This window comes from Pelobates fuscus, chromosome 2 (assembly GCF_036172605.1).
Source record: "Pelobates fuscus isolate aPelFus1 chromosome 2, aPelFus1.pri, whole genome shotgun sequence".
NCBI lineage: Eukaryota > Metazoa > Chordata > Amphibia > Anura > Pelobatidae > Pelobates > Pelobates fuscus.
The window spans coordinates 161,600,072-161,625,268 of record NC_086318.1 but is presented as its reverse complement, the minus strand read 5'-3'; the positions used below and the strand labels follow the sequence as shown (position 1 = coordinate 161,625,268).

At 40.0% G+C, this 25,197-nt stretch overlaps 1 protein-coding gene across 1 annotated transcript in view; it reads left to right on the top strand.

Annotated features, from left to right (window-relative positions):
- CSMD1 (CUB and Sushi multiple domains 1) overlaps window positions 1–25,197 on the top strand; it is a 1,854,468-nt gene that overhangs the window by 1,443,872 nt on the left and 385,399 nt on the right. The window contains exon 22 of the mRNA XM_063441118.1: window positions 22,668–22,837. Coding sequence (XP_063297188.1) covers window positions 22,668–22,837 — 170 coding nt within the window. The remainder of the gene's footprint in view (window positions 1–22,667; window positions 22,838–25,197) is intronic.

Below are 25,197 nucleotides of genomic sequence, written 5' to 3'. Positions count from 1 at the left end.
AGTTTCGTGGGGAGAGAATTGTCAAGAAAAATGCTTGCGGAAGGTCTTACCTCTTGGATTAACTAATACATCGAATACCTCTGACAATCCTACAGAGACACAAATTCCGCCTCAGTATCTAGATTTAAAGGCAGTATTTGACAAAAAGAAAGCCGATACCTTACCCCCACACAGGTCCTTTGATTGCAAAATTAACCTACTCCCTGGTACCATGCCTCCCAGAGGTCATGTATACCCATTATCTATAAAGGAGAACTCAGTCCTAGAGGAATATATTCACGAGAATTTAGACAAGGGATTCATCAGGAGGTCCTCCTCCCCTGCCGGGGCTGGATTTTTTTTTGTTAAAAAGAAAGATGGTTCTTTGAGACCTTGTATTGATTATCGAGGCTTGAATAAGATAACCATTAAAAATGCCTACCCGATTCCCTTGATCACCGAACTCTTCGATCGTTTGAAGGGCTCTACAATTTTCACCAAGTTAGACCTCAGAGGGGCATATAACTTGGTGAGAATCCAGCAGGGACATGAGTGGATGACGGCATTCAATACTCGATATGGTCACTATGAATATACTGTCATGCCTTTTGGGTTATGCAATGCGCCAGCAGTATTCCAAGATCTGATTAATGAGGTTCTTAGGGAATTTCAGCAAGAGTGCGTCATTGTATACCTAGATGATATACTCATTCATTCTAGTGACATTGAGATTCATCACAAGCAAGTCAGGAGGGTTTTGCACAAGCTTCTCCAGCATGGCTTGTACTGCAAGTTGGAGAAATGTAGCTTTGATCAAACCCAGGTAACCTTTCTCGGCTATGTGATCTCTGGGGAGGGATTTAAGATGGATCCGGATAAGCTCCAATCCATTCTAGAGTGGCCTTTACCCACAGGTCTTAAAGCCATACAGAGATTTATTGGTTTTTCCAATTATTATAGGCGCTTTATTAAGGGCTATTCTTCCATTATTGCACCTATCACTAACATGACCAAACAGGGGGCTGACACTAAGAATTGGACTACTGAAGCTCTCCTTGCGTTCAAGACTCTCAAGGAGCTTTTCGCTTCCGCTCCAATTTTAGTTCACCCTGACACTTCTCTGCCTTTTTTGCTCGAGGTAGACGCATCAGAGACTGGTTTAGGTGCTGTTCTATCTCAAAGGTTGGGTGTTGATAAACCATTACATCCATGTGGATTTTTCTCTAAAAAATTGACCGGTACTGAAAGCAGGTATGACATTGGTGACAGAGAATTACTAGCGGTTATCAAGGCTTTGAAAGAATGGAGACATTTATTGGAAGGTACATTACATCCTGTTACCATCCTGACAGACCACAAAAACTTGTCCTATATCGGAGAGGCCAAGCGTCTGTCCTCCAGGCAGGCTCGTTGGTCGTTGTTTCTTACCCATTTCAATTACGTTCTGACTTACAGACCTGGGTCAAAGAATTCTAAAGCCGATGCGCTATCTCGCCAATATGAACCCTCTGCTTCAGTTGAACCACTTTTGTCTTCCATTGTACCCAAATGCAATATTATTGCTAATACCAGTCTCAAAATTCATTCTCCGCTACTTGACCAGATCTTGAAGTCACAACATCTAGCTCCCGGAAACACTCCTGAGGGAAGAAACTTTGTTCCTCCTGAACTTCAACTGGAGCTCTTACAATGTTTTCATGAAAGTAAAATAGCTGGTCATCCTGGTATTCGCAAGACATACTCTCTGATATCCAAGGATTTCTGGTGGCCTTCACTTCGAAAGGATATTGAGGAGTTCGTCGCAGCTTGTGAGACTTGTGCCAAGACTAAACTACCTCATGCATCCCCATGTGGCCTGTTACACCCCTTGGACATTCCTGAGAAACCTTGGTCCTGTTTGTCCATAGACTTTATCGTTGATTTGCCTGCTTCCAAAAGACAGACTGTTATTCTCACGGTGGTGGATAGATTTACTAAGATGGCCCATTTCGTGCCATTACCTAAACTTCCGACTTCTCCTGAATTGGCGGAGATTTTTGCGAGAGAGGTTTTTCGCCTACATGGGATTCCTTCGGAGATTGTTTCTGATAGAGGTTCTCAATTTGTCTCACGTTTCTGGAGATCCTTTTGTTCTCAAATGGGTATCAAATTGAACTTCTCCTCTGCCTATCACCCTCAGTCTAACGGAGCTGCTGAACGTACCAATCAAAAGATCGAACAGTATCTGCGTTGCTTTGTTTCCGAACACCAGGACGATTGGGTCGGTCTGATTCCTTGGGCGGAGTTCGCACACAATAACCTTGTTTGTGATTCAACTCGCTCTAGCCCTTTCTTCATGAACTATGGCTTTCATCCTTCGATTTTTCCTTCGGTTTCCTCTTCTCAGGGGATACCGTCGGTTGATGATCATGTCGCCAACCTGAAGAAATTATGGGATCAGACTCGACAAATTCTATTACATAGTTCCTCGCTGTTCAAGAAACACGCTGACAAACATAGAAGAGCGGCTCCTGTTTTTGTTCCTGGGGATAGGGTATGGTTGAGTACTAAGAATATTCGCCTAAAAGTTCCGTCCATGAAATTTGCTCCTCGCTACATAGGTCCTTACAGGGTTCTCACTCGTATCAATCCGGTTGCGTATCGCCTTGCTCTGCCACCTGCCTTACGCATTCCTAACTCTTTTCATGTCTCCTTGTTGAAACCCCTCATTTGCAACAAATTCTCCTCTAAGGTCCCCTCGCCTCGTCCTGTTCAGGTGGAGGGTCGGGAGGAGTACGAGGTCAGCTCCATCATTGACTCCAGAATTTCAAGGGGAAAATTGCAATATCTGGTCAACTGGAGGGGATATGGTCCTGAGGAGAGGAGTTGGGTACCTCAGGAGGACGTCCATGCTTCTCGCCTTCGCAGAGCATTTCACCTTCGCTTCCCATCTCGCCCCGGTTCATTCCGCCCGGTGGGCGTATCTGAGAGGGGGGGTACTGTCAGGGTACCTGAGGCCTCTACCTCTAAGGGAGGTAGAGACTTGGTGGTGTATCCGTCCAGGCGAGCTGTTTCCTCCGTTCCTCGCGGTTCATCCAGTCACTTAAAAACCGGCCGCGAGGAATCCACGTCCTTTTCTAGCAGGACGCTCAATACGTGACGTCATGACGCTAGCACGAGCAATCTGTCACTCAAGTGTCCGATATCCAATCGGTACTTGTCAGAGGCGTGATTTCCATCCAGAGCCAGGGTATTTAAGCTTACTCCTTACTTCAGCTCATTGCCCTGTCGTGGTTCTAGCTTGTCTAGTCACTCAGTGCTCTGGTATTCTAGTTTGCTCTATTGGTTTTGACTCGGCTCGTTGTACTACCCTGTTTCTCTGTTATCCCTTGACCCGGCTTGTCTCTCGCTTATCTGTCTTCTCGTTCCCTCGACCTCGGCTTGCCTCTGACTATTCTTTACTCTCGGTACGTTAGTCCGGCCATTCTAAGGCCCGGTATACGTACCTTTCCACTCTTTGTACTCTGCGTGTTGGATCCCTGTCCCGATCCTGACAGACAGGCAATGGGAAGGAGGTGGCACCAGAGAATGGGACACTAATTGAGCATTCAGATACATAGTATGAAAATCAGGAAAGTACAGTATCACAGAGTCAAAGTTTGTGGAGGATTTGAAGAAGAAGAGAGTTGTAACATCAGTAGAATCAAATGTGAAGCTGGATTGAAGAGAGTCAAGGAGGATGTTAATATTGAGAAAGTGAGTTGGCTTGGTAAACACAAGCCACTCAAGAAGCTTAGAATTGAATGGGAATAGAGACATGGGATGGTAGTTAGAAGGAGAAGTAAAGTTAAAACATGAAATATTTAGGGTAACACTAACAGTTGCATACACGAGGGAAGAGGGGAAGATGCCAGTAGACATGGGTTGAAAATATGTGTTAGGGATGGGACTTAACTAGGTGAAATAAATTGGATAAGATGAGCGGGGATGAAGAGGACAGGTAGCATGGTGGGAGGATAGAAGAAGTCTCTTGTTCAGAGACTGAAAGAAAAAAAAATAACAGTGAAAGAGGGAACAGAATGGAAGCTAAGTCTTGGGGGGGGGGGAGGGAAGAGGGGGTGATTACATTCCTAATATGTGCAGCCTAAATTTCTAAAATAGGAAATCAGGTGTAGTGTGGGACTTTCTACAACAATATTTTGCAGTATGAGATCATTGCTTGAGATAGCAGGTGAGCTTGCTGTGCAGGGTTGAAGACATCGTTGACACATAGAGGGAGCTTTAATAGGTCTACAGCAGTACACAAGACATAATTGTAGAATAAGGTATCTAACGAGGGACAGGAGAGAGTCGAGAGAGGAGAAAGTGGATAGATAAAGTGGAGAGAGGATGAGAAGTGATGCAGATTAAGGAGCTCAGATTGTTAATAACCCAAGATAAGCTAGATTTAATATATTGAACAAGGGGCACTTTAACAGTACAGGTGAGAAGAGGGTGGTCAGACAGAGGGAATTGTTAGAAGTTAGAGACAGAGCAAAGGTTGGAAAAGACAAGGACAAGAATATATTTATATACGTGTAGGCTAGTTATGATATGGATAGAAATCTAGATGCTATTGAGTTAATTGTTACAATGTTAGTCATCAAAGATAAATAACCAACGATGAGTAGAGGAGGATGGCACATGATTGCAAAATGATCTGAAAAAATGTTTGAAGAGATGGATGGAGTGGACTTCAAAAGAGGAAATGGAGAAAATGGGTCAATGTTTGGAAGGAAAAATGAGGGGAGAGCAGGAACTGTCACGTATTCATCCGCTTATAAAAATGTGGTTAATGACATTTACTGTCCACACAGGAAAATGTGTGCCGAGCAGCAACCAAATCCACAGAAGGGTTAATGCTGAGCAGCAATTATGCAAATGGGACCTGGTAACTGCTTTGGGGTCAAAGGCCGGTTACAGCTTATCAGATGTAGAGGAGGGGTATTTAGGTCCAGTTATCATCCTGCTCAGTGCCCTGTTGTGGTTTCCCTTGTGGTTGTCCGAGAGTGTGTTATTGATTCTGGTAATTCTGGTTATTTGACTTTGGCATTGTTTTTTACTTAAAAGAAAACAGATGGGCAAGGGCTGCGCCACAGAAAGAGGTACTAATATATATTAAACTATGTTCCCAATGAAATACGATATACAGAATTAGAATAGTCTCTAGGTAAAATAAATAAATAGATAAATAGGTAAGTCCAGCTTTGGTATCCTGGTTCTTTATACTTGAGGGATGTGAAGGGTCTGGGTCTTCTCAGTCTCCGTATGTGGAAAAAGAAAAGACAGAGCGACCTGATGTGCAATATGTCTGGGCTAGACGGACAACACTTAAGAGATAGTGATGTCCCGAACACGCCTGATATTCGGTCCACCCCCTATTCGTCATCATTGAGTAAACTTTGACCCTGTACCTCACAGTCAGCAGACACATTCCAGCCAATCAGCAGCAGACCCTCCCTCCCAGACCCTCCCACCTCCATGACGAATAGGGGGCGGACCGAACATCGCGAACATTTTATATTGAATAAAGGGTTTTTGGTTTTATTACAACCTACTACCTCCTTATTTCAATTATTTACTCAATCTGAGTTTTTTCCTGGCATTTTTATTTTTATTTATTTTTAATTTATTTTTAACCTGAAGAGCGGTTATCTACTTTACTCTCAAGAACATCCTAGGTGGGGATCATACCACTAACACTGTCATCACTGAGTAATTCTTCTCCATACTTGTAAGTAATATTCTGTTCATTTTTATTTACCTGTATTATATTACTGAGAGCACTATCTGTGGCTATCTCTTTTGTTTCGAGCACCTAGATACCATCTACTGTGAAAGACTACTACCATCATATCCCATAGGTGGGGATTGTACCACTGTATGCAATATCCACTAGAGCTGGTCATAGCTCTTGTTCATGTGAGTGCAATATTTTTATCTCTTATGTGTTGTCCATCTAGCCCAGACATATTGCACTATCAGGTCGCTCTGTCTTTTCTTTTTCCACTTACGGAGACTGAAAAGATCCAGACCCTTCACATCCCTCAAGTATAAAGAACCAGGATACCAAAGCTGGACTTACCTATTTATATATTTATTTATTTTACCTGGAGACTATTCTAATTCTGTATATCGTATTTCATTAGGAACATATTTTAATATATTTTAGTACCTCTTTCTGTGGCGCAGCCCTTCCCCATCTGTTTTCATTTCTGTTATTTTGAAGGGTTTAGAGGGATCCCCTTCTTAGGGTTGCTGCCTTATTTTACCTTTTTTATTTAGCGCTGACCCTTTCTGTTTTTTATCTTTTTACTTCCCTGTTTTCTGGCATCCCTGACTCCTGGCTTTTCCTTATCATTGTGTCTCTTTCTGTTTCCCTTGACCTTGGCTATTCCTGACTATTCTTTGGTACGTTAGTCCGGCCATTCTAAGGTCCGGTATACGTTACCTATCAGTCCTCTGTGTTACACAATTCTACCTGCTGGATCATTCTGTAATCTTGACAGGAACTTCCCACCCCTATCCTTAGGATGCAGTGGTCTGTGTGACTATAGTGTCCCTTTAGTTTGACAACATTACATTTCCATTTTTGGGACAAGTCTTTATTTCTAAAGGTTATAAATTAGATATATGTTGAACTGAAGGCATTGTCTTTTCTCATGTGGCATGTAAAGGATAACCCTCAGTAACTGAAAATACTGTAAGAGATTAGTGCGGAAGATTCGTTTTTTGTGTTTCCAAGGGTAAATAATTTTGTATGCTAAGCAACCATCAGTATAGCTGTTCTCTTTTTATTACAGTTACTCGGACAGAAATGGGAAGCTTACAATATTATATATAATATAAGATTCAGGCTAAGCTCTTCTCCAGCAGTTGGCCATGTTACCAACGTATACAGTATTTTCTTATGCAACAGCATTGCCCAACAGCTGCTTATTTTATCTCTACTTGGCTATAAGTGTGAAAATCGGAGTTTCTAAATAAGCTATTACATTAGACTGCAAACACAATCCACTTTTTTATTTTCTAACAATAAAACAATATATTTTTGGTTATATTAACAGCTATTTTTATATAACAAGAATGATATAAGCATTGCTGGTAACACACATGTGATATAACCAGTTGTAGAATGCTTTCAGTTTTTTATTTTTTTATTCTTTTAATTCATACAATGTACAATTACTCAATTTTTTTTCTGAGATTAATATATTTGAAAATATCTATATTGAAAAATACAAATCTTGTCTCTAGACCATGAAAACAACTTTGTTTTGCACACAGAGTCTTAAGGACATTTATATCCACCTGCTGGAATTGATGAAAAAAGTAATCCCTTCCTGCTAGGTCGCTTTTTTTTTTTCCTTTTCTTCTGCATTCTGTTTTCTGCATGTTTCCAAGGGTAAATCATTTGTATGCTAAGCAACCACCAGGCTAGCTGCTCTTTTTATTACAGGGATTCGGACAGAAATGGGATGCTTACAAAATATTTTGAGTGAAACAGAACAAATGTAAAGCAGAATAAGCATGGAATCAAGAATTGAAAAAAATAATACACAGATGTTTCCAACAGAGAGGGAGAAAACACATTTTTTTATTCCATAAAATATTGTAAATTTATTGAATCAAAGTGCACTGGATTCAAAAGCATGCTATAAAAAAACTCATTTTTGTATTATCATGTCTAAATATACAGTAAATGGTTTTACCTGTTGCCTTATTGTTATATCTTATGCAATTATGGAACACTGCTGTACATATACAGTTTTATTATATTACATAGTTATTATACATGTATAAAGCTTTATGTAAACGCTAAATAATATAGACCAGATAAAGTAGACATGGCTTTGAGCCAATCATCATAAGGAGTGAGAAATGGGAAAACAAAACTACTGCTTCATTAAGATAAAGTTGTTTTGGTAACTATAGTGTCCCTTAGATATACTTGGAACAGCTTGTTGCTTCTCCACTTGCTGTTCAAAATTCCAAACACATTCATTATTTTTGATGAATGTTGTTGGTCCGTTTATATACGAATCCTACCAGTTCAGTAAAAAACAAGAAAAGGAATAGAATCATGTTCAGTACTGCACATAGTACATTTTCCTTACCACATTTTCCTTACCAACTTGTTAAGAGTTACTGAAATATTTCCCTAAGGAGTGAATTGAACATAAGGAGTCTATATTGAAGAAATCAAATGTAGCTAATTTAGCAACCATTTGACAGCTATTTGATTATGTTCACATAATTTTGCTATATAGAGATGAGTACTATACATTTTGAAGAAGCTGTTAATGTATGATGCTTTTTTATCACTAATTACAACCTCATAAGTCTTATTTTGGATCTTTTAATGTATATAGCTCAAATAATATATGCATGGACACATGTGAATACAATTCCATAACATACCCTTTTTACATATATTTCGTTTACGCTTTTACCCCTGCAAAATAGCATGGGACTATTTTTTTCTCTTGAATAAGTAAATATTCTGATGAAGTTCTTCAATTCTTCATCAAATGTTGCCACACCTGGGACTATGAGGTTTATAGTAAATGTTAAGCACAAGCACTTCTTATTTAGTAGATAAACCATTTTGTTATGGAAAGGAAGTGTGATCAGGGTAACCTCTAGACACAGATCCTATGGGCCCTTTTTGTGCTTGAGAAAAAAAATAATCAATCTGTGGGTTGTACGTGATGTTTTACATCATTTACTTTAACCCCTTAAGGACCAAACTTCTGGAATAAAAGGGAATTATGACATGTCACACATGTCATGTGTCCTTAAGGGGTTAAGGTCCACAACAAACACCCAGATTTTATATGTTGTATCTCTATGCTTAAACTAGGGTCAACATGTATTCCTGACCCTGTATTAGTAAAAACATTATTTAGCCTTCTGGCTCCCCATAGCCCCCGCTTAAATAAGTAGTTTACCTACCATTATTCCAGTGCTGCGCAGGTCTGCATTAGAAAGCATTGAATTGGATGAGATGGTCAATTCTTATGATCTTAGCCAAGGAGGTGGGGGGCAGAGGCTTATCCCATACTGGTCAATCACATTGTGCAGCACTGACCCAGAAAGTATCTCTAGTGGCCATCTTACTGACTGCCACTGGAGGTGACCTTAAGGAGCAATGTGCAAACTTTTTTTTTTTTCTGGCAGTGTTCACAACAAAAAGTCTACAGGGACTCACTATAGACACCAGGAAAACTAAATTAAGCTATAGTTATTCTGGTGACTCTACTGTCTAAGCAGACATAAGCAGACATATTTTTTTATCAAGCTGTACACAATATATTAAAGAATATGTGTAATCAAAAAATTCTAGAAATATATGCTTCATAAATATTGACCACATGGCTATAACCAAATTATTCTGTGTATTCCTTTTTTTAATTCTTTATTTATGGCTTCTAATGACATTCAAAAGCAAAGGTACAGTATGACAGATTGCATTTGCAGTCATGTAAAATGGGACAAACCAGTACATGTAAAACAAAAACAATTTAAGAAACATTATTTTAGCAATGGCTTTACAGGTCTGTGTTTATACTGTGTATTCTATGTGGCATGTGTGTAATGTACTCAATCAACCTACAATACATAATTGTGAAGTTTTGTATTGGAGTGAATGGACCAAGCATATAAGGCTACAAGCATGAAGAACAGAAAATATTTTGTTTACCAAGCATTTAGACTTTTTAATGTATTTGCAAATAGCAAATTAAATAGGCATGCCCTAGAATTTAGTTCATAATTCCTTAATGCTAATCTTCTCAATTTTATTTTTACATTTTAAAAAGCAACAAATACTTTATGGGATTTGCATTCATTAAAAAAAATAAATAAAGAATAATGTTGATGCTGTCACATACAAGCGAACGTATCTCCTCATTTTAACATCTTTTAAATTATGCTGAACTGGATGATTTATGTTTCAACTGTTCTTAGAATCTCTGTGCTTTTTATTATGCAAATTGTACCCACAGCATAAAGGTTATTCTATTAAAATATTCAAGCTACAACAATGTTTGCTATAAATATGAAATTTAAGCTGACTTTTATGTCAGTGAAACTTTATTGCAGCTGTGTGTCTCTGACAGAATGAACATGATATAAAATGAAGTATTGGTTAAACTATATAATCATGTTTGGATATTTAACAATAATAATTATTCTGAAATGTTCTATTTCAAAAACAGATGAACCAACATATATGTTTTGTTTTGTAAGATATCAGTTAAACTGTTAGATTAGTCTAGAACTCAATATATTCGGTTATTTGGCTCAACTTGTCTACCTGTACATAGATAAATGCAAGTATTAGCAAACTTGTATCTATTTAAGAGATAGGGAAAATATATACATAGTTTATTAAAGCATTGATTTCTTTGTTATGTTTAAAAAATACTTTATGAATCTTGCTGTGTGTTAATATAAATGTAGATTATATCCCAGCCTTAGCATTTTTTTTTTGCTCTGTTTAGGTGCACACCACCAACACTGTAAAATCTAAAGAATAAGAAAGAATACTTTTATTAATGTGCTTCTAAAACCATTTCTTGAGTCAAAAATAATGCTTAATTCATCAAAGTGCAAAATTAAAAGTATACTGACATGAATGTTGTATACATTATTCTAGTAGACAACTCCAATTGCACTGCCTGGTTCATGTCTCTTTCATGATTTTGAATAATATATAAAATGTTGTTAGGTATGAAGTGCAACTTAGTAGCTTGCTAGCTTTAGTTCAAAGATTTAAATTGTAAGAACATTTCTAACTGCAAAAACTAAAAACATGTTTTCTTCAATGAAAACATATTATTGTCATTATTATTATAATTATGATACTTTATTTATAAAGCACTGTCACACTAAGCAGTGTTGCACTGTATTTACTTATTTAGTTATTTTTTGTTTATTTTTGTATTTACAACATACAAATACAAATTACGAATAAAAATACCATAAAATAACTAGGAGCTTAATTTAAACATATTAAGAAAGCATTTCAAGTAATTATGATTCTATTTCATTTATATTTTCACATAAATATATAATATTTTTATTTGTATGTCATTTATATAATGTGTGTATAGGTTTCTTCCTTTTTTGGTTTTCAGAAATCACAGAGTCCAAAAGAAGGCATTCATTATTTGATTTCTGTAACAATTTCCAGACTTTTTTGGCACAATTATCTCCTATAGTGATGTACCGAACTGTCCGCCGGCGAACAGTTCCCGGCGAACTTGGCGTGTTCGCGTTCGCCGCGGCGGGCGGACACATGCGCAGTTCGATCCGCCCCCTATTCGTCATCATTGGGCAAACTTTGACCCTGTGCCTCTCGGTCAGCAGACACATTCCAGCCAATCAGCAGCACTCCCTCCCTTCCACACCCTCCAACCTCCCTCCCAGCATCCATTTTCGATTCATTCGGAAGATGCATGCTTAGTGAGAGGAGGGAAAGTTTAGCTGCTGCTGATTAGATAGGGAAATTGATAGCTAGGCTAGGGTATTCAGTGTCCACTACAATCCTGAAGGACTCATCTGATCTCTGCTGTAAGGACAGCACCCCAAAAAGCCATTTTTAGGGCTATAACATCAGGCTGCTTTTTTTTTTCCCTGTGTAATGTAATTGCAGGTGCCTGCCTGCCAGCTTCTGTGTGAGGTTCACATTGGATACTGTGCCTATTTGCCCAGTGCCACCACTCATATCTGTTTTAACAATAGGTTAAGCTTTACATTTAAAATAAATATTTTTTTTTCACTGTAATAGAAGAGCAGTTGCCTGCCTGCCAGCTTCTGTGTGAGGTTGGATGGCTTGCCCATTTGCACAGTCAGTGCCACCACTCATATCTGTTTTAACAATTGGTTAAGCTTTAGATTTAAAAGAAATATTTTTTTTCACTGTAATAGAAGAGCAGTTGCCTGCCTGCCAGCTTCTGTGTGAGGTTGGATGCCTTGCCCATTTGCACAGTCAGTGCCACCACTCATATCTGTTTTAACAATTGGTTAAGCTTTAGATTTTAAATAAATCATTTTTTTCACTGTGATAGAAGAGCAGTTGCCTGCCTGCTAGCTTCTGTGTGAGGTTGGATGCCTTGCCCATTTGCACAGTCAGTGCCACCACTCATATCTGTTTTAACAATTGGTTAAGCTTTAGATTTAAAATACATACTTTTTTTTCACTGTAATAGAAGAGCAGTTGCCTGCCTGCCAGCTTCTGTGTGAGGTTGGATGCCTTGCCCATTTGCACAGTCAGTGCCACCACTCATATCTGTTTTAACAATTGGTTAAGCTTTAGATTTAAAAGAAATATTTTTTTTTCACTGTAATAGAAGAGCAGTTGCCTGCCTGCCATCTTCTGTGTGAGGTTGGATGCCTTGCCCATTTGCACAGTCAGTGCCACCACTCATATCTGTTTTAACAATTGGTTAAGCTTTAGATTTTAAATAAATCATTTTTTTCACTGTGATAGAAGAGCAGTTGCCTGCCTGCTAGCTTCTGTGTGAGGTTGGATGCCTTGCCCATTTGCACAGTCAGTGCCACCACTCATATCTGTTTTAACAATTGGTTAAGCTTTAGATTTAAAATAAATACTTTTTTTTCACTGTAATAGAAGAGCAGTTGCCTGCCTGCCAGCTTCTGTGTGAGGTTGGATGCCTTGCCCATTTGCACAGTCAGTGCCACCACTCATATCTGTTTTAACAATTGGTTAAGCTTTAGATTTAAAATAAATAATTTTTTTTCACTGTCATAGAAGAGCAGTTGCCTGCCTGCCAGCTTCTGTGTGAGGTTCACATTGGATACTGTGCCTATTTGCCCAGTGCCACCACTCATATCTGTTTTAACAATTGGTTAAGCTTTAGATTTAAAATAAATAATTTTTTTTCACTGTAATAGAAGAGCAGTTGCCTGCCTGCCAGCTTCTGTGTCAGGTTGGATGCCTTGCCCATTTGCACAGTCAGTGCCACCACTCATATCTGTTTTAACAATAGCTTAAGCTTTAGATTTTAAAGAAATAATTTTTTTTCACTGTAATAGAAGATCAGTTAGTTGTTTGCAAGCGTCTGGGTGTCAGGCCTACTTCAGCGTGTGCTCTGCAGACCTGTGCCAGCGTGCTTTGACAGTTGCCACTCATATCTGGTGTCTCTTTAGCGTGCTTTTACAAAGAAAAAAGGTTTCCAGTGTAAGCTAATAGCAGACAGTCAGTGTCCTTCAAGCGGCTCTGTCAGGCCTTCCTTCAGCGTGTGCCCTGCACAACCCTGCCAGCGTGCTTTGACAGTTGCCACTCATATCTTGTGTCTCTATAGCGTGCTTTTACAACCAAAATTTTGTTTCCACTGTAATAGAAGAGCAGTTGCCTGCCTGCCAGCTTCTGTGTGAGGTTCACATTGGATACTGTGCCCACTAGCCCAGTGCCACCACTCATATCTGTTTTAACATTTGGTTAAGCTTTAGATTTAAAATAAATATTTTTTTTTCACTGTAATAGAAGAGCAGTTAGTTGTCTGCAAACGTCTGTGTTTCAGGCCTACTTCAGCGTGTGCTCTGCAGACCTGTGCCAGCGTGCTTTGACAGTTGCCACTCATATCTGGTGTCTCTTTAGCGTGCTTTTACAAAGAAAAAAGGTTTCCAGTGTAAGCTAATAGCAGTCAGTCAGTGTCCTTCAAGCGGCTCTGTCAGGCCTTCCTTCAGCGTGTGCCCTGCACAACCCTGCCAGCGTGCTTTGACAGTTGCCACTCATATCTTGTGTCTCTATAGCGTGCTTTTACAACCAAAATTTTGTTTCCACTGTAATAGAAGAGCAGTTGCCTGCCTGCCAGCTTCTGTGTGAGGTTCACATTGGATACTGTGCCCACTAGCCCAGTGCCACCACTCATATCTGTTTTAACAATTGGTTAAGCTTTAGATTTAAAATAAATATTTTTTTTCACTGTAACAGAAGAGCAGTTAGTTGTCTGCAAGCGTCTGTGTTTCAGGCCTACTTCAGCGTGTGCTCTGCAGACCTGTGCCAGCGTGCTTTGACAGTTGCCACTCATATCTTGTGTCTCTATAGCGTGCTTTTACAACCAAAATTTTGTTTCCACTGTAATAGAAGAGCAGTTGCCTGCCTGCCAGCTTCTGTGTGAGGTTCACATTGGATACTGTGCCTATTTGCCCAGTGCCACCACTCATATCTGTTTTAACAATAGGTTAAGCTTTACATTTAAAATAAATATTTTTTTTCACTGTAATAGAAGAGCAGTTGCCTGCCTGCCAGCTTCTGTGTGAGGTTCACATTGGATACTGTGCCTATTTGCCCAGTGCCACCACTCATATCTGTTTTAACAATAGGTTAAGATGGTGAAGATTTCTTGCACATGGGTGTGACAGGGTGAAGATTTCTTGCACAGGGCGCCCAAAGGCCTAAGGCTGGCCCTGCGCATGGGTCAGTGGCTCTGCACCAGACTTCCCTCCAATTGATCAAAGTTAAAGGATTTCAAGTGGACTGATTACAATTACAGGGCCTCTAAAGAGTCCTGTATTGTTATTTGTCCTCACTACCTTCCCGCGTCGGGAGTGGGTCATTTGCGCCCCTGCTGCCTTCCTTGCATGTGGTAGCTGTTTGTCAGGGATTTGTCAATCCATATCTGCCAAGTGACCCTATGACAGGGTGAAGATTTCTTGCACATGGGTGTGACAGGGTGAAGATTTCTTGCACAGGGCGCCCAAAGGCCTAAGGCTGGCCCTGCACATGGGTCAGTGGCTCTGCACCAGACTTCCCTCCAATTGATCCATATCTGCCAAGTGACCCTATGTAGGGGTAACAGTCTCTATTCTGCTCTGTGTCAGTGTGTATCATGGTCTCTGTGGACGGTGAACAGTCTCTTTTCTGCTCTGTGTCAGTGTGTATCATGGTCTCTGTGGACAGGGAACAGTCTCTATTCTGCTCTGTGTCAGTGTGTATCAGGGGTTTTGAGGACAGGTGTCAATCCATATCTGCCAAGTGACCCTATGTATATCTGCTGTCAGTACACAGGAAAAGTTTAAATATTTCTTGTTCTACGTTCTCTGCAACTCCACGCACCGACTCATCCAATACGTGAAGATCTGGGGTTTCTCTGACTCTCCTCAGTAGTGTATCAAACAGAGTCTGCACTGTGGTAACACGGACATCTTCAGGACATAACTCAACTATTTGCAGATAGGCAGTCTGCAGCTTCTCTTTCACCTGTTCTCTTCTTTCTCTTATGCGTATTCTTGTCTATATGCAGGTGGTCTCTTGCCTTTCTTTTAACCAATTCGTTCCTTCCATATGGTTTCAAAAGATCTCTGGCATCATTACTTTCAACGCAAATAACGTCATCATAGTTAGTCTCCTCATTATTCACCGGGAAGAGAGTGTTTGCACTGACTACCCACAGCATGCTCTTGCCATTGCCTACTCCACCTTCAACGACAGGGTGCAAGTCCCAAGGAGAAGGATCATTCACTTTATTATCTGTCTTTATTTCACAAGTAGTGCCTGGAACATCCTCATGGGTCACAAGATGTAAATCTGGACTAATGTCAACCCCAGGGTCTGGAAAATCATCAATTTGAAATTTTTCGAATAATCCCAGTGGGCTGCCACATTCTTCCTCCTCTGATGGTATTAAAGTTTGCAGAGATTCACTATGGGGTGGTGTCAAGCATTTTGGAGAACAATTAAGCATCTCCATACCAATACGTTTCAGATGTCCTATCAGCTCTTCCACCCTATGCGATACTATGGGCAGGCTACCCGTGACGTCATTACTCACGGCCCTATTTCACGCGGACACTCTGTGTCAGTGTGTATCATGGTGTCTGTGGACAGGGAACAGTCTCTATTCTGCTCTGTGTCAGTGTGTATCATGGTCTCTGTGGACGGTGAACAGTCTCTATTCTGCTCTGTGTCAGTGTGTATCATGGTCTCTGTGGACAGGGAACAGTCTCTATTCTGCTCTGTGTCAGTATGTATCAGGGGTTTTGAGGACAGGTGTCAATCCATATCTGCCAAGTGACCCTATGTAGGGGGAACAGTCCCTATTCTGCTCTGTGTCAGTGTGTATCATGGTCTCTGTGGACGGTGAACAGTCTCTATTCTGCTCTGTGTCAGTGTGTATCATGGACTCTGTGGACAGGGAACAGTCTCTATTCTGCTCTGTGTCAGTGTGTATCAGGGATCATTAGGATAGGTGTCAATCCATATCTGCCAAGTGACCCTATGTAGGGGGAACAGTCCCTATTCTGCTCTGTGTCAGTGTGTATCAGGGATCATTAGGATAGGTGTCAATCCATATCTGCCAAGTGACCCTATGTAGGGGGAACAGTCCCTATTCTGCTCTGTGTCAGTGTGTATCAGGGGTTTTGAGGACAGGTGTCAATCCATATCTGCCAAGTGACCCTATGTAGGGGGAACAGTCCCTATTCTGCTCTGTGTCAGTGTGTATCATGGTCTCTGTGGACGGTGAACAGTCTCTATTCTGCTCTGTGTCAGTGTGTATCATGGTCTCTGTGGACAGGGAACAGTCTCTATTCTGCTCTGTGTCAGTATGTATCAGGGGTTTTGAGGACAGGTGTCAATCCATATCTGCCAAGTGACCCTATGTAGGGGGAACAGTCCCTATTCTGCTCTGTGTCAGTGTGTATCATGGTCTCTGTGGACGGTGAACAGTCTCTATTCTGCTCTGTGTCAGTGTGTATCATGGACTCTGTGGACAGGGAACAGTCTCTATTCTGCTCTGTGTCAGTGTGTATCAGGGATCATTAGGATAGGTGTCAATCCATATCTGCCAAGTGACCCTATGTAGGGGGAACAGTCCCTATTCTGCTCTGTGTCAGTGTGTATCAGGGATCATTAGGATAGGTGTCAATCCATATCTGCCAAGTGACCCTATGTAGGGGGAACAGTCCCTATTCTGCTCTGTGTCAGTGTGTATCAGGGGTTTTGAGGACAGGTGTCAATCCATATCTGCCAAGTGACCCTATGTAGGGGGAACAGTCCCTATTCTGCTCTGTGTCAGTGTGTATCATGGTCTCTGTGGACGGTGAACAGTCTCTATTCTGCTCTGTGTCAGTGTGTATCATGGTCTCTGTGGACAGGGAACAGTCTCTATTCTGCTCTGTGTCAGTGTGTATCAGGGGTTTTGAGGACAGGTGTCAATCCATATCTGCCAAGTGACCCTATGTAGGGGGAACAGTCCCTATTCTGCTCTGTGTCAGTGTGTATCAGGGATCATTAGGATAGGTGTCAATCCATATCTGCCAAGTGACCCTATGTAGGGGGAACAGTCCCTATTCTGCTCTGTGTCAGTGTGTATCAGGGGTTTTGAGGACAGGTGTCAATCCATATCTGCCAAGTGACCCTATGTAGGGGGAACAGTCCCTATTCTGCTCTGTGTCAGTGTGTATCAGGGGTTTTGAGGACAGGTGTCAATCCATATCTGCCAAGTGACCCTATGTAGGGGGAACAGTCCCTATTCTGCTCTGTGTCAGTGTGTATCATGGTCTCTGTGGACGGTGAACAGTCTCTATTCTGCTCTGTGTCAGTGTGTATCATGGTCTCTGTGGACAGGAAACAGTCTCTATTCTGCTCTGTGTCAGTGTGTATCATGGTCTCTGTGGACAGGGAACAGTCTCTATTCTGCTCTGTGTCAGTGTGTATCAGGGATCATTAGGATAGGTGTCAATCCATATCTGCCAAGTGACCCTATGTAGGGGGAACAGTCCCTATTCTGCTCTGTGTCAGTGTGTATCATGGTCTCTGTGGACGGTGAACAGTCTCTATTCTGCTCTGTGTCAGTGTGTATCATGGTCTCTGTGGACAGGGAACAGTCTCTATTCTGCTCTGTGTCAGTGTGTATCAGGGATCATTAGGATAGGTGTCAATCCATATCTGCCAAGTGACCCTATGTAGGGGGAACAGTCTCTATTCTGCTCTGTGTCAGTGTGTATCAGGGATCATTAGGATATGTGTCAATCCATATCTGCCAAGTGACCCTATGTAGGGGGAACAGTCTCTATTCTGCTCTGTGTCAGTGTGTATCAGGGGTTTTGAGGACAGGTGTCAATCCATATCTGCCAAGTGACCCTATGTAGGGGGAACAGTCTCTATTCTGCTCTGTGTCAGTGTGTATCAGGGATCATTAAGATAGGTGTCAATCCATATCTGCCAAGTGACCCTATGTAGGGGGAACAGTCCCTATTCTGCTCTGTGTCAGTGTGTATCAGGGGTTTTGAGGACAGGTGTCAATCCATATCTGCCAAGTGACCCTATGTAGGGGTAGCAGTCCCTATTCTGCTCTGTGTCAGTGTGTATCATGGTCTCTGTGGACAGGGAACAGTCTCTATTCTGCTCTGTGTCAGTGTGTATCAGGGGTTTTGAGGACAGGTGTCAATCCATATCTGCCAAGTGACCCTATGTAGGGGGAACAGTCCCTATTCTGCTCTGTGTCAGTGTGTATCAGGGTCCCTGAGGACAGGTGTCAATCCATATCTGCCAAGTGACCCTATGTAGGGGGAACAGTCTCTATTCTGCTCTGTGTCAGTGTGTATCAGGGCTGGGCTTTGAGGACAGGTGTCAATGTTAGGTGATTTCTGCCCTTTATGGATTAAAAGCAGACTCTGTATCAACTGTGCAATTTTCCATGGGAGTTTTGCCATGGATCCCCCTCTGGCATGCCACAGTCCAGGTGTTAGTCCCCTTGAAACAACTTTTCCATCACTATTGTGGCCAGAAAGAGTCCCTGTTGGTTTTAAAATTCGCCTGCCCATTGAAGTCAATGGCGGTTCGCGCGGTTCGCCGGTTCGCGAACATTTGCGGAAGTTCGCGTTCGCCGTTCGCGAACCGAAAATTCCGGGTTCGCGACAACACTACTGAACACTGTAAGTATGTTTCTTTTTATTTCTTTGTCTTTTTTATATATGGAAAACACTATGGGCCTTGTCTTGTGATTTTATTTTTCATAAGACCGGCACTACAAGCATCACTAGAGGAATATCCTACACGTGGGGAGTTCAAATACCACTGTATGCTGTTTTACTCAGAGCTGGATATAGCTCTTTAGATTGTAAGTTGGCACTCTTAGGACCTCTGTGTTGTCTGTTCGTTGCAGTACTACCAAAGTTATTGCACCATTGGGTTTTTCCTTTTATATATTTTATATGCTGATGTCTGTCTCAGAAGTTTTAAAGAATCGTGTGGAGACTCAAATTGCCCAGTTATATCCTACATGTGGGGAGTATCAAATGCCGGTTCGCGAACATTTGCGGAAGTTCGCGTTCGCCGTTCGCGAACCGAAAATTTCGGGTTCGCGACAACACTAATCTCCAATTCAAAACTTTATTCTTTACTCAATGTGATTAATTTAGTTCATTTTCGTTATGTTAAATGTTTTGGGGGTTTTATGTTCATAAAATATCTGCATTTGGGTTTTTTTAATGCTTTTTCAGTTTTTATAGTAGCTTCAGCTTTCAAAAAGTTACATATTGCAAATGGTAAAGCCACCAATTTATCACCCACGAACCTGTATCAGATTCTTCTGTGTTGTTCATGCCGGGAATATCAGATGCAAGAGGTGACCCGATTCCTTTATTCTCTGGTGAAGGCATTGTTTAGCAGTTTACAAAGGAAGAATTGACACTCTGAGGGCCAGAAGAAGTGGCCAGACTTTGGGAACTGTACTTATTGAGTGGGCACACATATTTACAGAATCACAAATCAAACCAAACATGTTTGGCCATTGCGTGTTTCATTTATTTTGTAATCCAGCTACTTTTTGACTTGGAGTTCAGGAATTTAAATGATAACTTGATTGCCCCAAAATTCAACTAATTGCGGATTGGATGGAATCAAATATTTAAACAACTCCATAGATTCTCCCTTTATGGTATAACACTCCATTAGAGGCTCTCACACTCCCTACCCAGGTGCTGTCAGATGTTTTTCCAGCAGCAATTATATACTGAGATTCATGCATCAAAGATAAGATAAGTAAATGAGAAGAAATCCAACACATTCTATCAGAATGACAAGAAACCTTCTAAGGGATATAATTACAGCTGAGAAGTGACTGACCCTTATAAATGTGTCACTGGATTTTTAAAAAGTTATCAAGTATGCTTTGGGGACTAAATGTTTCTCTTCTATATCACTATCATGGAACTTTTTAATGACACATAAATGATTGTCACTGTTTAATCGGCTCTCTGGGACATTTGCTAAATGATAAATAGGAAGGTATTTAGAAAGTTTAAAATAAATATATATGTACCAGTAACAATAACAGTGTGTAAATGCATGCTTTTAAAATGAATGTCATAAAATTTGTTTGCATGTAAACAAATTTTGACAGTTTTAGATAATATTGTTGATAGTTTCACATACAAGCCAGTGTATCTCCAATTGAAGGATAAAATGTGACCCTTCTCAGTTCTCTGTGATTTTCAGCTCAGTGAATTAAAAATATTGAATTGTTAAAGTCTAATTTCTCTATGAAATACAAATAACTGAATGTCAATGTTTCCAATGCTATTATTTTCAAAAGCTAGCAAGACGTTTTCATAAGTTAGCATTCATTTTCACAGTTCTCTGTGATTTGCAGCTCAATTAATTAAAAATATTTAATTGTTGGGCTTACCATTACGTTTGGAACCTGTTAATACACCTGTTAATAACCTAAAATATCACTCCGCATGATGCTGAACACCAGTTGATCTCTATGTCTGTAAAGCAATGTATGATGGTCAAGAACTGTCCACACAATGTATTTTATCTTGCATATCATGTGAAGTGACAAAAATAAAGAATTAAAAAAAATTAATAAAAAAAAAAATATTTAATTGTTTAAGTCTCATTTCTCTATGAAATACATATAACTGAATGTCAATGTTTCCAATGCCATTATTTTCAAAAGTTAGCAATAAGTTTTCATAAGTTAGCATTCATTTTCATAGGTTAGCATTTAAGTATATAGAAACTTAGAATGTGATGGCAGATAAGAATAATTTGTCCCCTCTAGTCTGCAGAGAGAGAGAGTGCGTGTGTGTGTGTGTGTGTGTATATATATATATATATATATATATGTATTTGTATATGTATATGTATAAGAAGAGTACAACAATGGTTAGAAGTGGAGCAAGTCCATTCACCAGAGTTGTAATGGCTGTAGGATACAACGGGGACCCCAAAATAAAATGAGAAAAGAAAGAAGGACTAAAGGGTTGCAGATTGAAAAAATCTGCCCCACTAATAGACCTTGTATCCTTAAGAGGGAAACTGCTCTGCAAGTATTTGGACGGTGCCTAGATAAAGAGCAAAAAACTAGAACAATATAATCTTTAATAGTCCCTCATAAGGAAAAACACGGGAAGAAAAATCCCCACTTTAGGGACACCTTCTCCCCAAATCTCCTATAGCTTTTCAGCACGTTTGCTCTTATAAGGCTTCGATATTTAGATACTTCTATCCACACATGTATATTGTTATTTGGTACGCTGCTCATTTGGATTTGTTGGTCTTTTGGTCACACTAACTGACTAACTTGCCGGGACTTCCAGACATTATCTCGGTACTAATAAGTATTATGGATACTTAGTTGTTACAGCTCTAGACCATAACTATATCCTCATTTGAGTTTGGTTTTGACTTTACTTTTCTAGTTTATTTTTTCTAACTTCCGTACCACCCTCGTATCTTGATGGGGGGTATCATTATGTGTGAATTGTGCATAAGGGTATTTTAATAGTGGCCAGTATTCTTGATTTAATCACCAGGAATCATCATCACATTATTATATTATATTATTGCCAAATATACCCGTCTGCCTAATACTGGTTTTATCATTTCCCCTCAAAATCCCTTGGATCATCTACATAGACTGTCTATACTTTTTGCAACAATTTGCAACATACTATTTAGATCGTCACTTATTATTATTTTTTGATCATTACTTTGGATTTGCTACAATGACAGTTCATATGGTCCTATTTTATATTTATTGATTTTTTTGTTTAAGGGATTTTTCTTCCCGTGTTGTTCCTTAAGAGGGACTATTAAAGATTATATTGTTCTAGTTTTTTGCTCTTTATCTAGGCACCGTCCAAATACTTTCAGAGCAGTTTCTCTCTTAAGGATACAAGGACTATTAGGGGGGCAGATTTTTTCAATCTGCAACCCTTTAGTCCTTCTTTCTTTTCTCATATGTATATCTATGTCTATATTTATATCTATATATCTGTATCTATAAGAAACAAGTAATGGTCAGGATCCCTGGGTCCTCCAAATAAAACCTAACTTTTATTTGTCATATGGTCAATGTTTTAGATTAAAACACTTTCATTATGACCTGGTCCTGATGAAAATGTACTATGTATGTTTAAAGAAAATGAATGCATCTTTTATTACTATGCCTGATGAAACTATGTAGAGATGAACGCAATGGCCATCATCCATACATAGTTTGTGCCAATAGATGCACACTTGGGATTTATTTGTCTATAGGTATATACATTCACAACTCTAGGAAATAATGTATTAAATAAATATAGTTTAATTGATGTTTTTCTTTTTATCATCATTTTCTGAGTACAATGAGGATTCACTCTTTTTTTTAATAATTTGTTTTAAATATACCCATTGTCTTCAGCTGAATGTGGAGCTACGGTCACTGGAAATGAAGGAACACTGCTTTCACCAAATTTTCCTTTAAACTACGATAACAACCATGAATGCATTTATAAAATTGAGACTGAAGCAGGAAAAGGAATAACTTTAAAAGCTACAACTTTTCAGTTATACGATGGAGACATTCTTAAGGTAATAATTAATAAATGTATACATACACTGTATATGTGCAACAATGTATTCAAATTATGCTTTTCCACAGATATTTGCAAATATAAAAATAGCTCTTAAATGGAATAATCTTAAATAGGTTATTCACTAAAGTGAGACATGTTGGAAAAGGAGCAAATTCAAGTTGAATTTCATTTTTTTGCCCAAAATAGTCAAATAATAATATATATATATATATATATATATATATATATATATATATATATATATATATATATATATATATATATATATATCTTATATATATATGTAACTTCATTCTAAGTGTATTTTAATACTAATATATGTACTTATATTAACATTAAAATACACTACATATGATGTTTCTCACATATATATATATGTTTTTCTCTCTCTCATATATATATATATATATATATATATATATATATATATATATATATGTACACACACACTTTTCATTTATTTTAACATGTTTAATTATTTTTTTTATTATTCTTCCCACCAGCAGGGGGTCAGTCTGACAGCACAGACAGTCCCCCTGCAGGCAGATCCACAGCCAGCTATAGGGGGCCATGTGACGCTCTTTGAGAGCGATCACATGGCCCCCAGGGGCCTGATTTGCCATGGGAGTGCTGCCAGGGCTGTCAGGCAGTCCTCCCGAAGAGGATCGCGGCAGAGGTAAGTAACTTTTACCTCCTGGGGCTGCAAGCCGTTACAGCGTTCTATGCCGCCGCAGCAGCTTTAAAGCCCATTTCAATGGGGATGGCATAGAATGCCGTAACAGCGTTAAGGGGCTAATCTAGTTTTTCAGGAATTGTTTTTTTTTGTGTGTGAAAAATTCTATGTAATCTCTAAAGAAGAGAAAACAACAGTTCCAAGTGATTTTTAGTTCTCAACTCTTTCCTCTGTACTACTGTGGGATGCACAGGAAGTTTTCAAATTAAGATACACAAATCAATCAAAATGGTCAGCAATGATTATGTTAATTTTGGGTTGCTGTGCCTTTTTTTTTTTTTTACTATGTACCAGTTTTATAAGAATCTATAAAGTAAATACATTTTTCACCATAGCACTGAAACTGGCACCTTACCTATAAAAGTGTCTGTGCCTCTTTTCTTCAATCTATTACCATTTTTCCAATACCAAAGGTCCATCAGTGCTGCTTACCCCTCCACCTCCAGCAACATCATGGAGGAGGCTTGGCCTAATCCGTTGATGTCCAACTCAATGCTCCTTATAGAATAATTAAATCAATGCTTTACAATAGGAGCGTCAGGGTCATGTGAAAGTGAGTATCACAGCCAGTAGTGATGTCGCGAACATAACATTTTCGGTTTGCGAACGGCGAACGCGAACTTCCTCACACGTTCGCGAACTGGCGAACCGCCATTGACTTCAATGGGCAGGCGAATTTTAAAACCCACAGGGACTATTTCTGGCCACAATAGTGATGGAAAAGTTGTTTCAAGGGGACTAACACCTGAGGGGGATCCATGGCAAAACTCCCATGGAAAATTACACAGTTGATGCAGAGTCTGGTTTTAATCCATAAAGGGCATAAATCACCTAACATTCCTAAATCACAAAGGATATGGATTGACACGTGACATATGACATATTGACACCTTGACATATGGATTGACACCTGTCCTCAGAGACCTTGATACACACTGACACAGAGCAGAATAGGGACTGTCCCCCCTACATAGGGTCACTTGGCAGATATGGATTGACACCTGTCCTCAGGGACCCTGATACACACTGACACAGAGCAGAATAGGGACTGTTCCCCCTACATAGGGTCACTTGGCAGATATGTATTGACACCTGTCCTCAGGGACCCTGATACACACTGACACAGAGCAGAATAGGGACTGTTCCCCCTACATAGGGTCACTTGGCAGATATGGATTGACACCTGTCCTCAGGGACCCTGATACACACTGACACAGAGCAGAATAGGGACTGTTCCCCCTACATAGGGTCACTTGGCAGATATGGATTGACACCTATCCTAAGGATCCCTGATACACACTGACACAGAGCAGAATAGGGACTGTTCCCCCTATATAGGGTCACTTGGCAGATATGGATTGACACCTGTCCTCAGGGACCCTGATACACACTGACACAGAGCAGAATAGGGACTGTTCCTCCTACATAGGGTCACTTGGCCGATATGGATTGACACCTATCCTAAGGATCCCTGATACACACTGACACAGAGCAGAAGAGGGACTGTTCCCCTACATAGGGTCACTTGGAAGATATGGATTGACACCTGTCCTCAGGGACCCTGATACACACTGACACAGAGCAGAATAGGGACTGTTCCCCCTATATAGGGTCACTTGGCA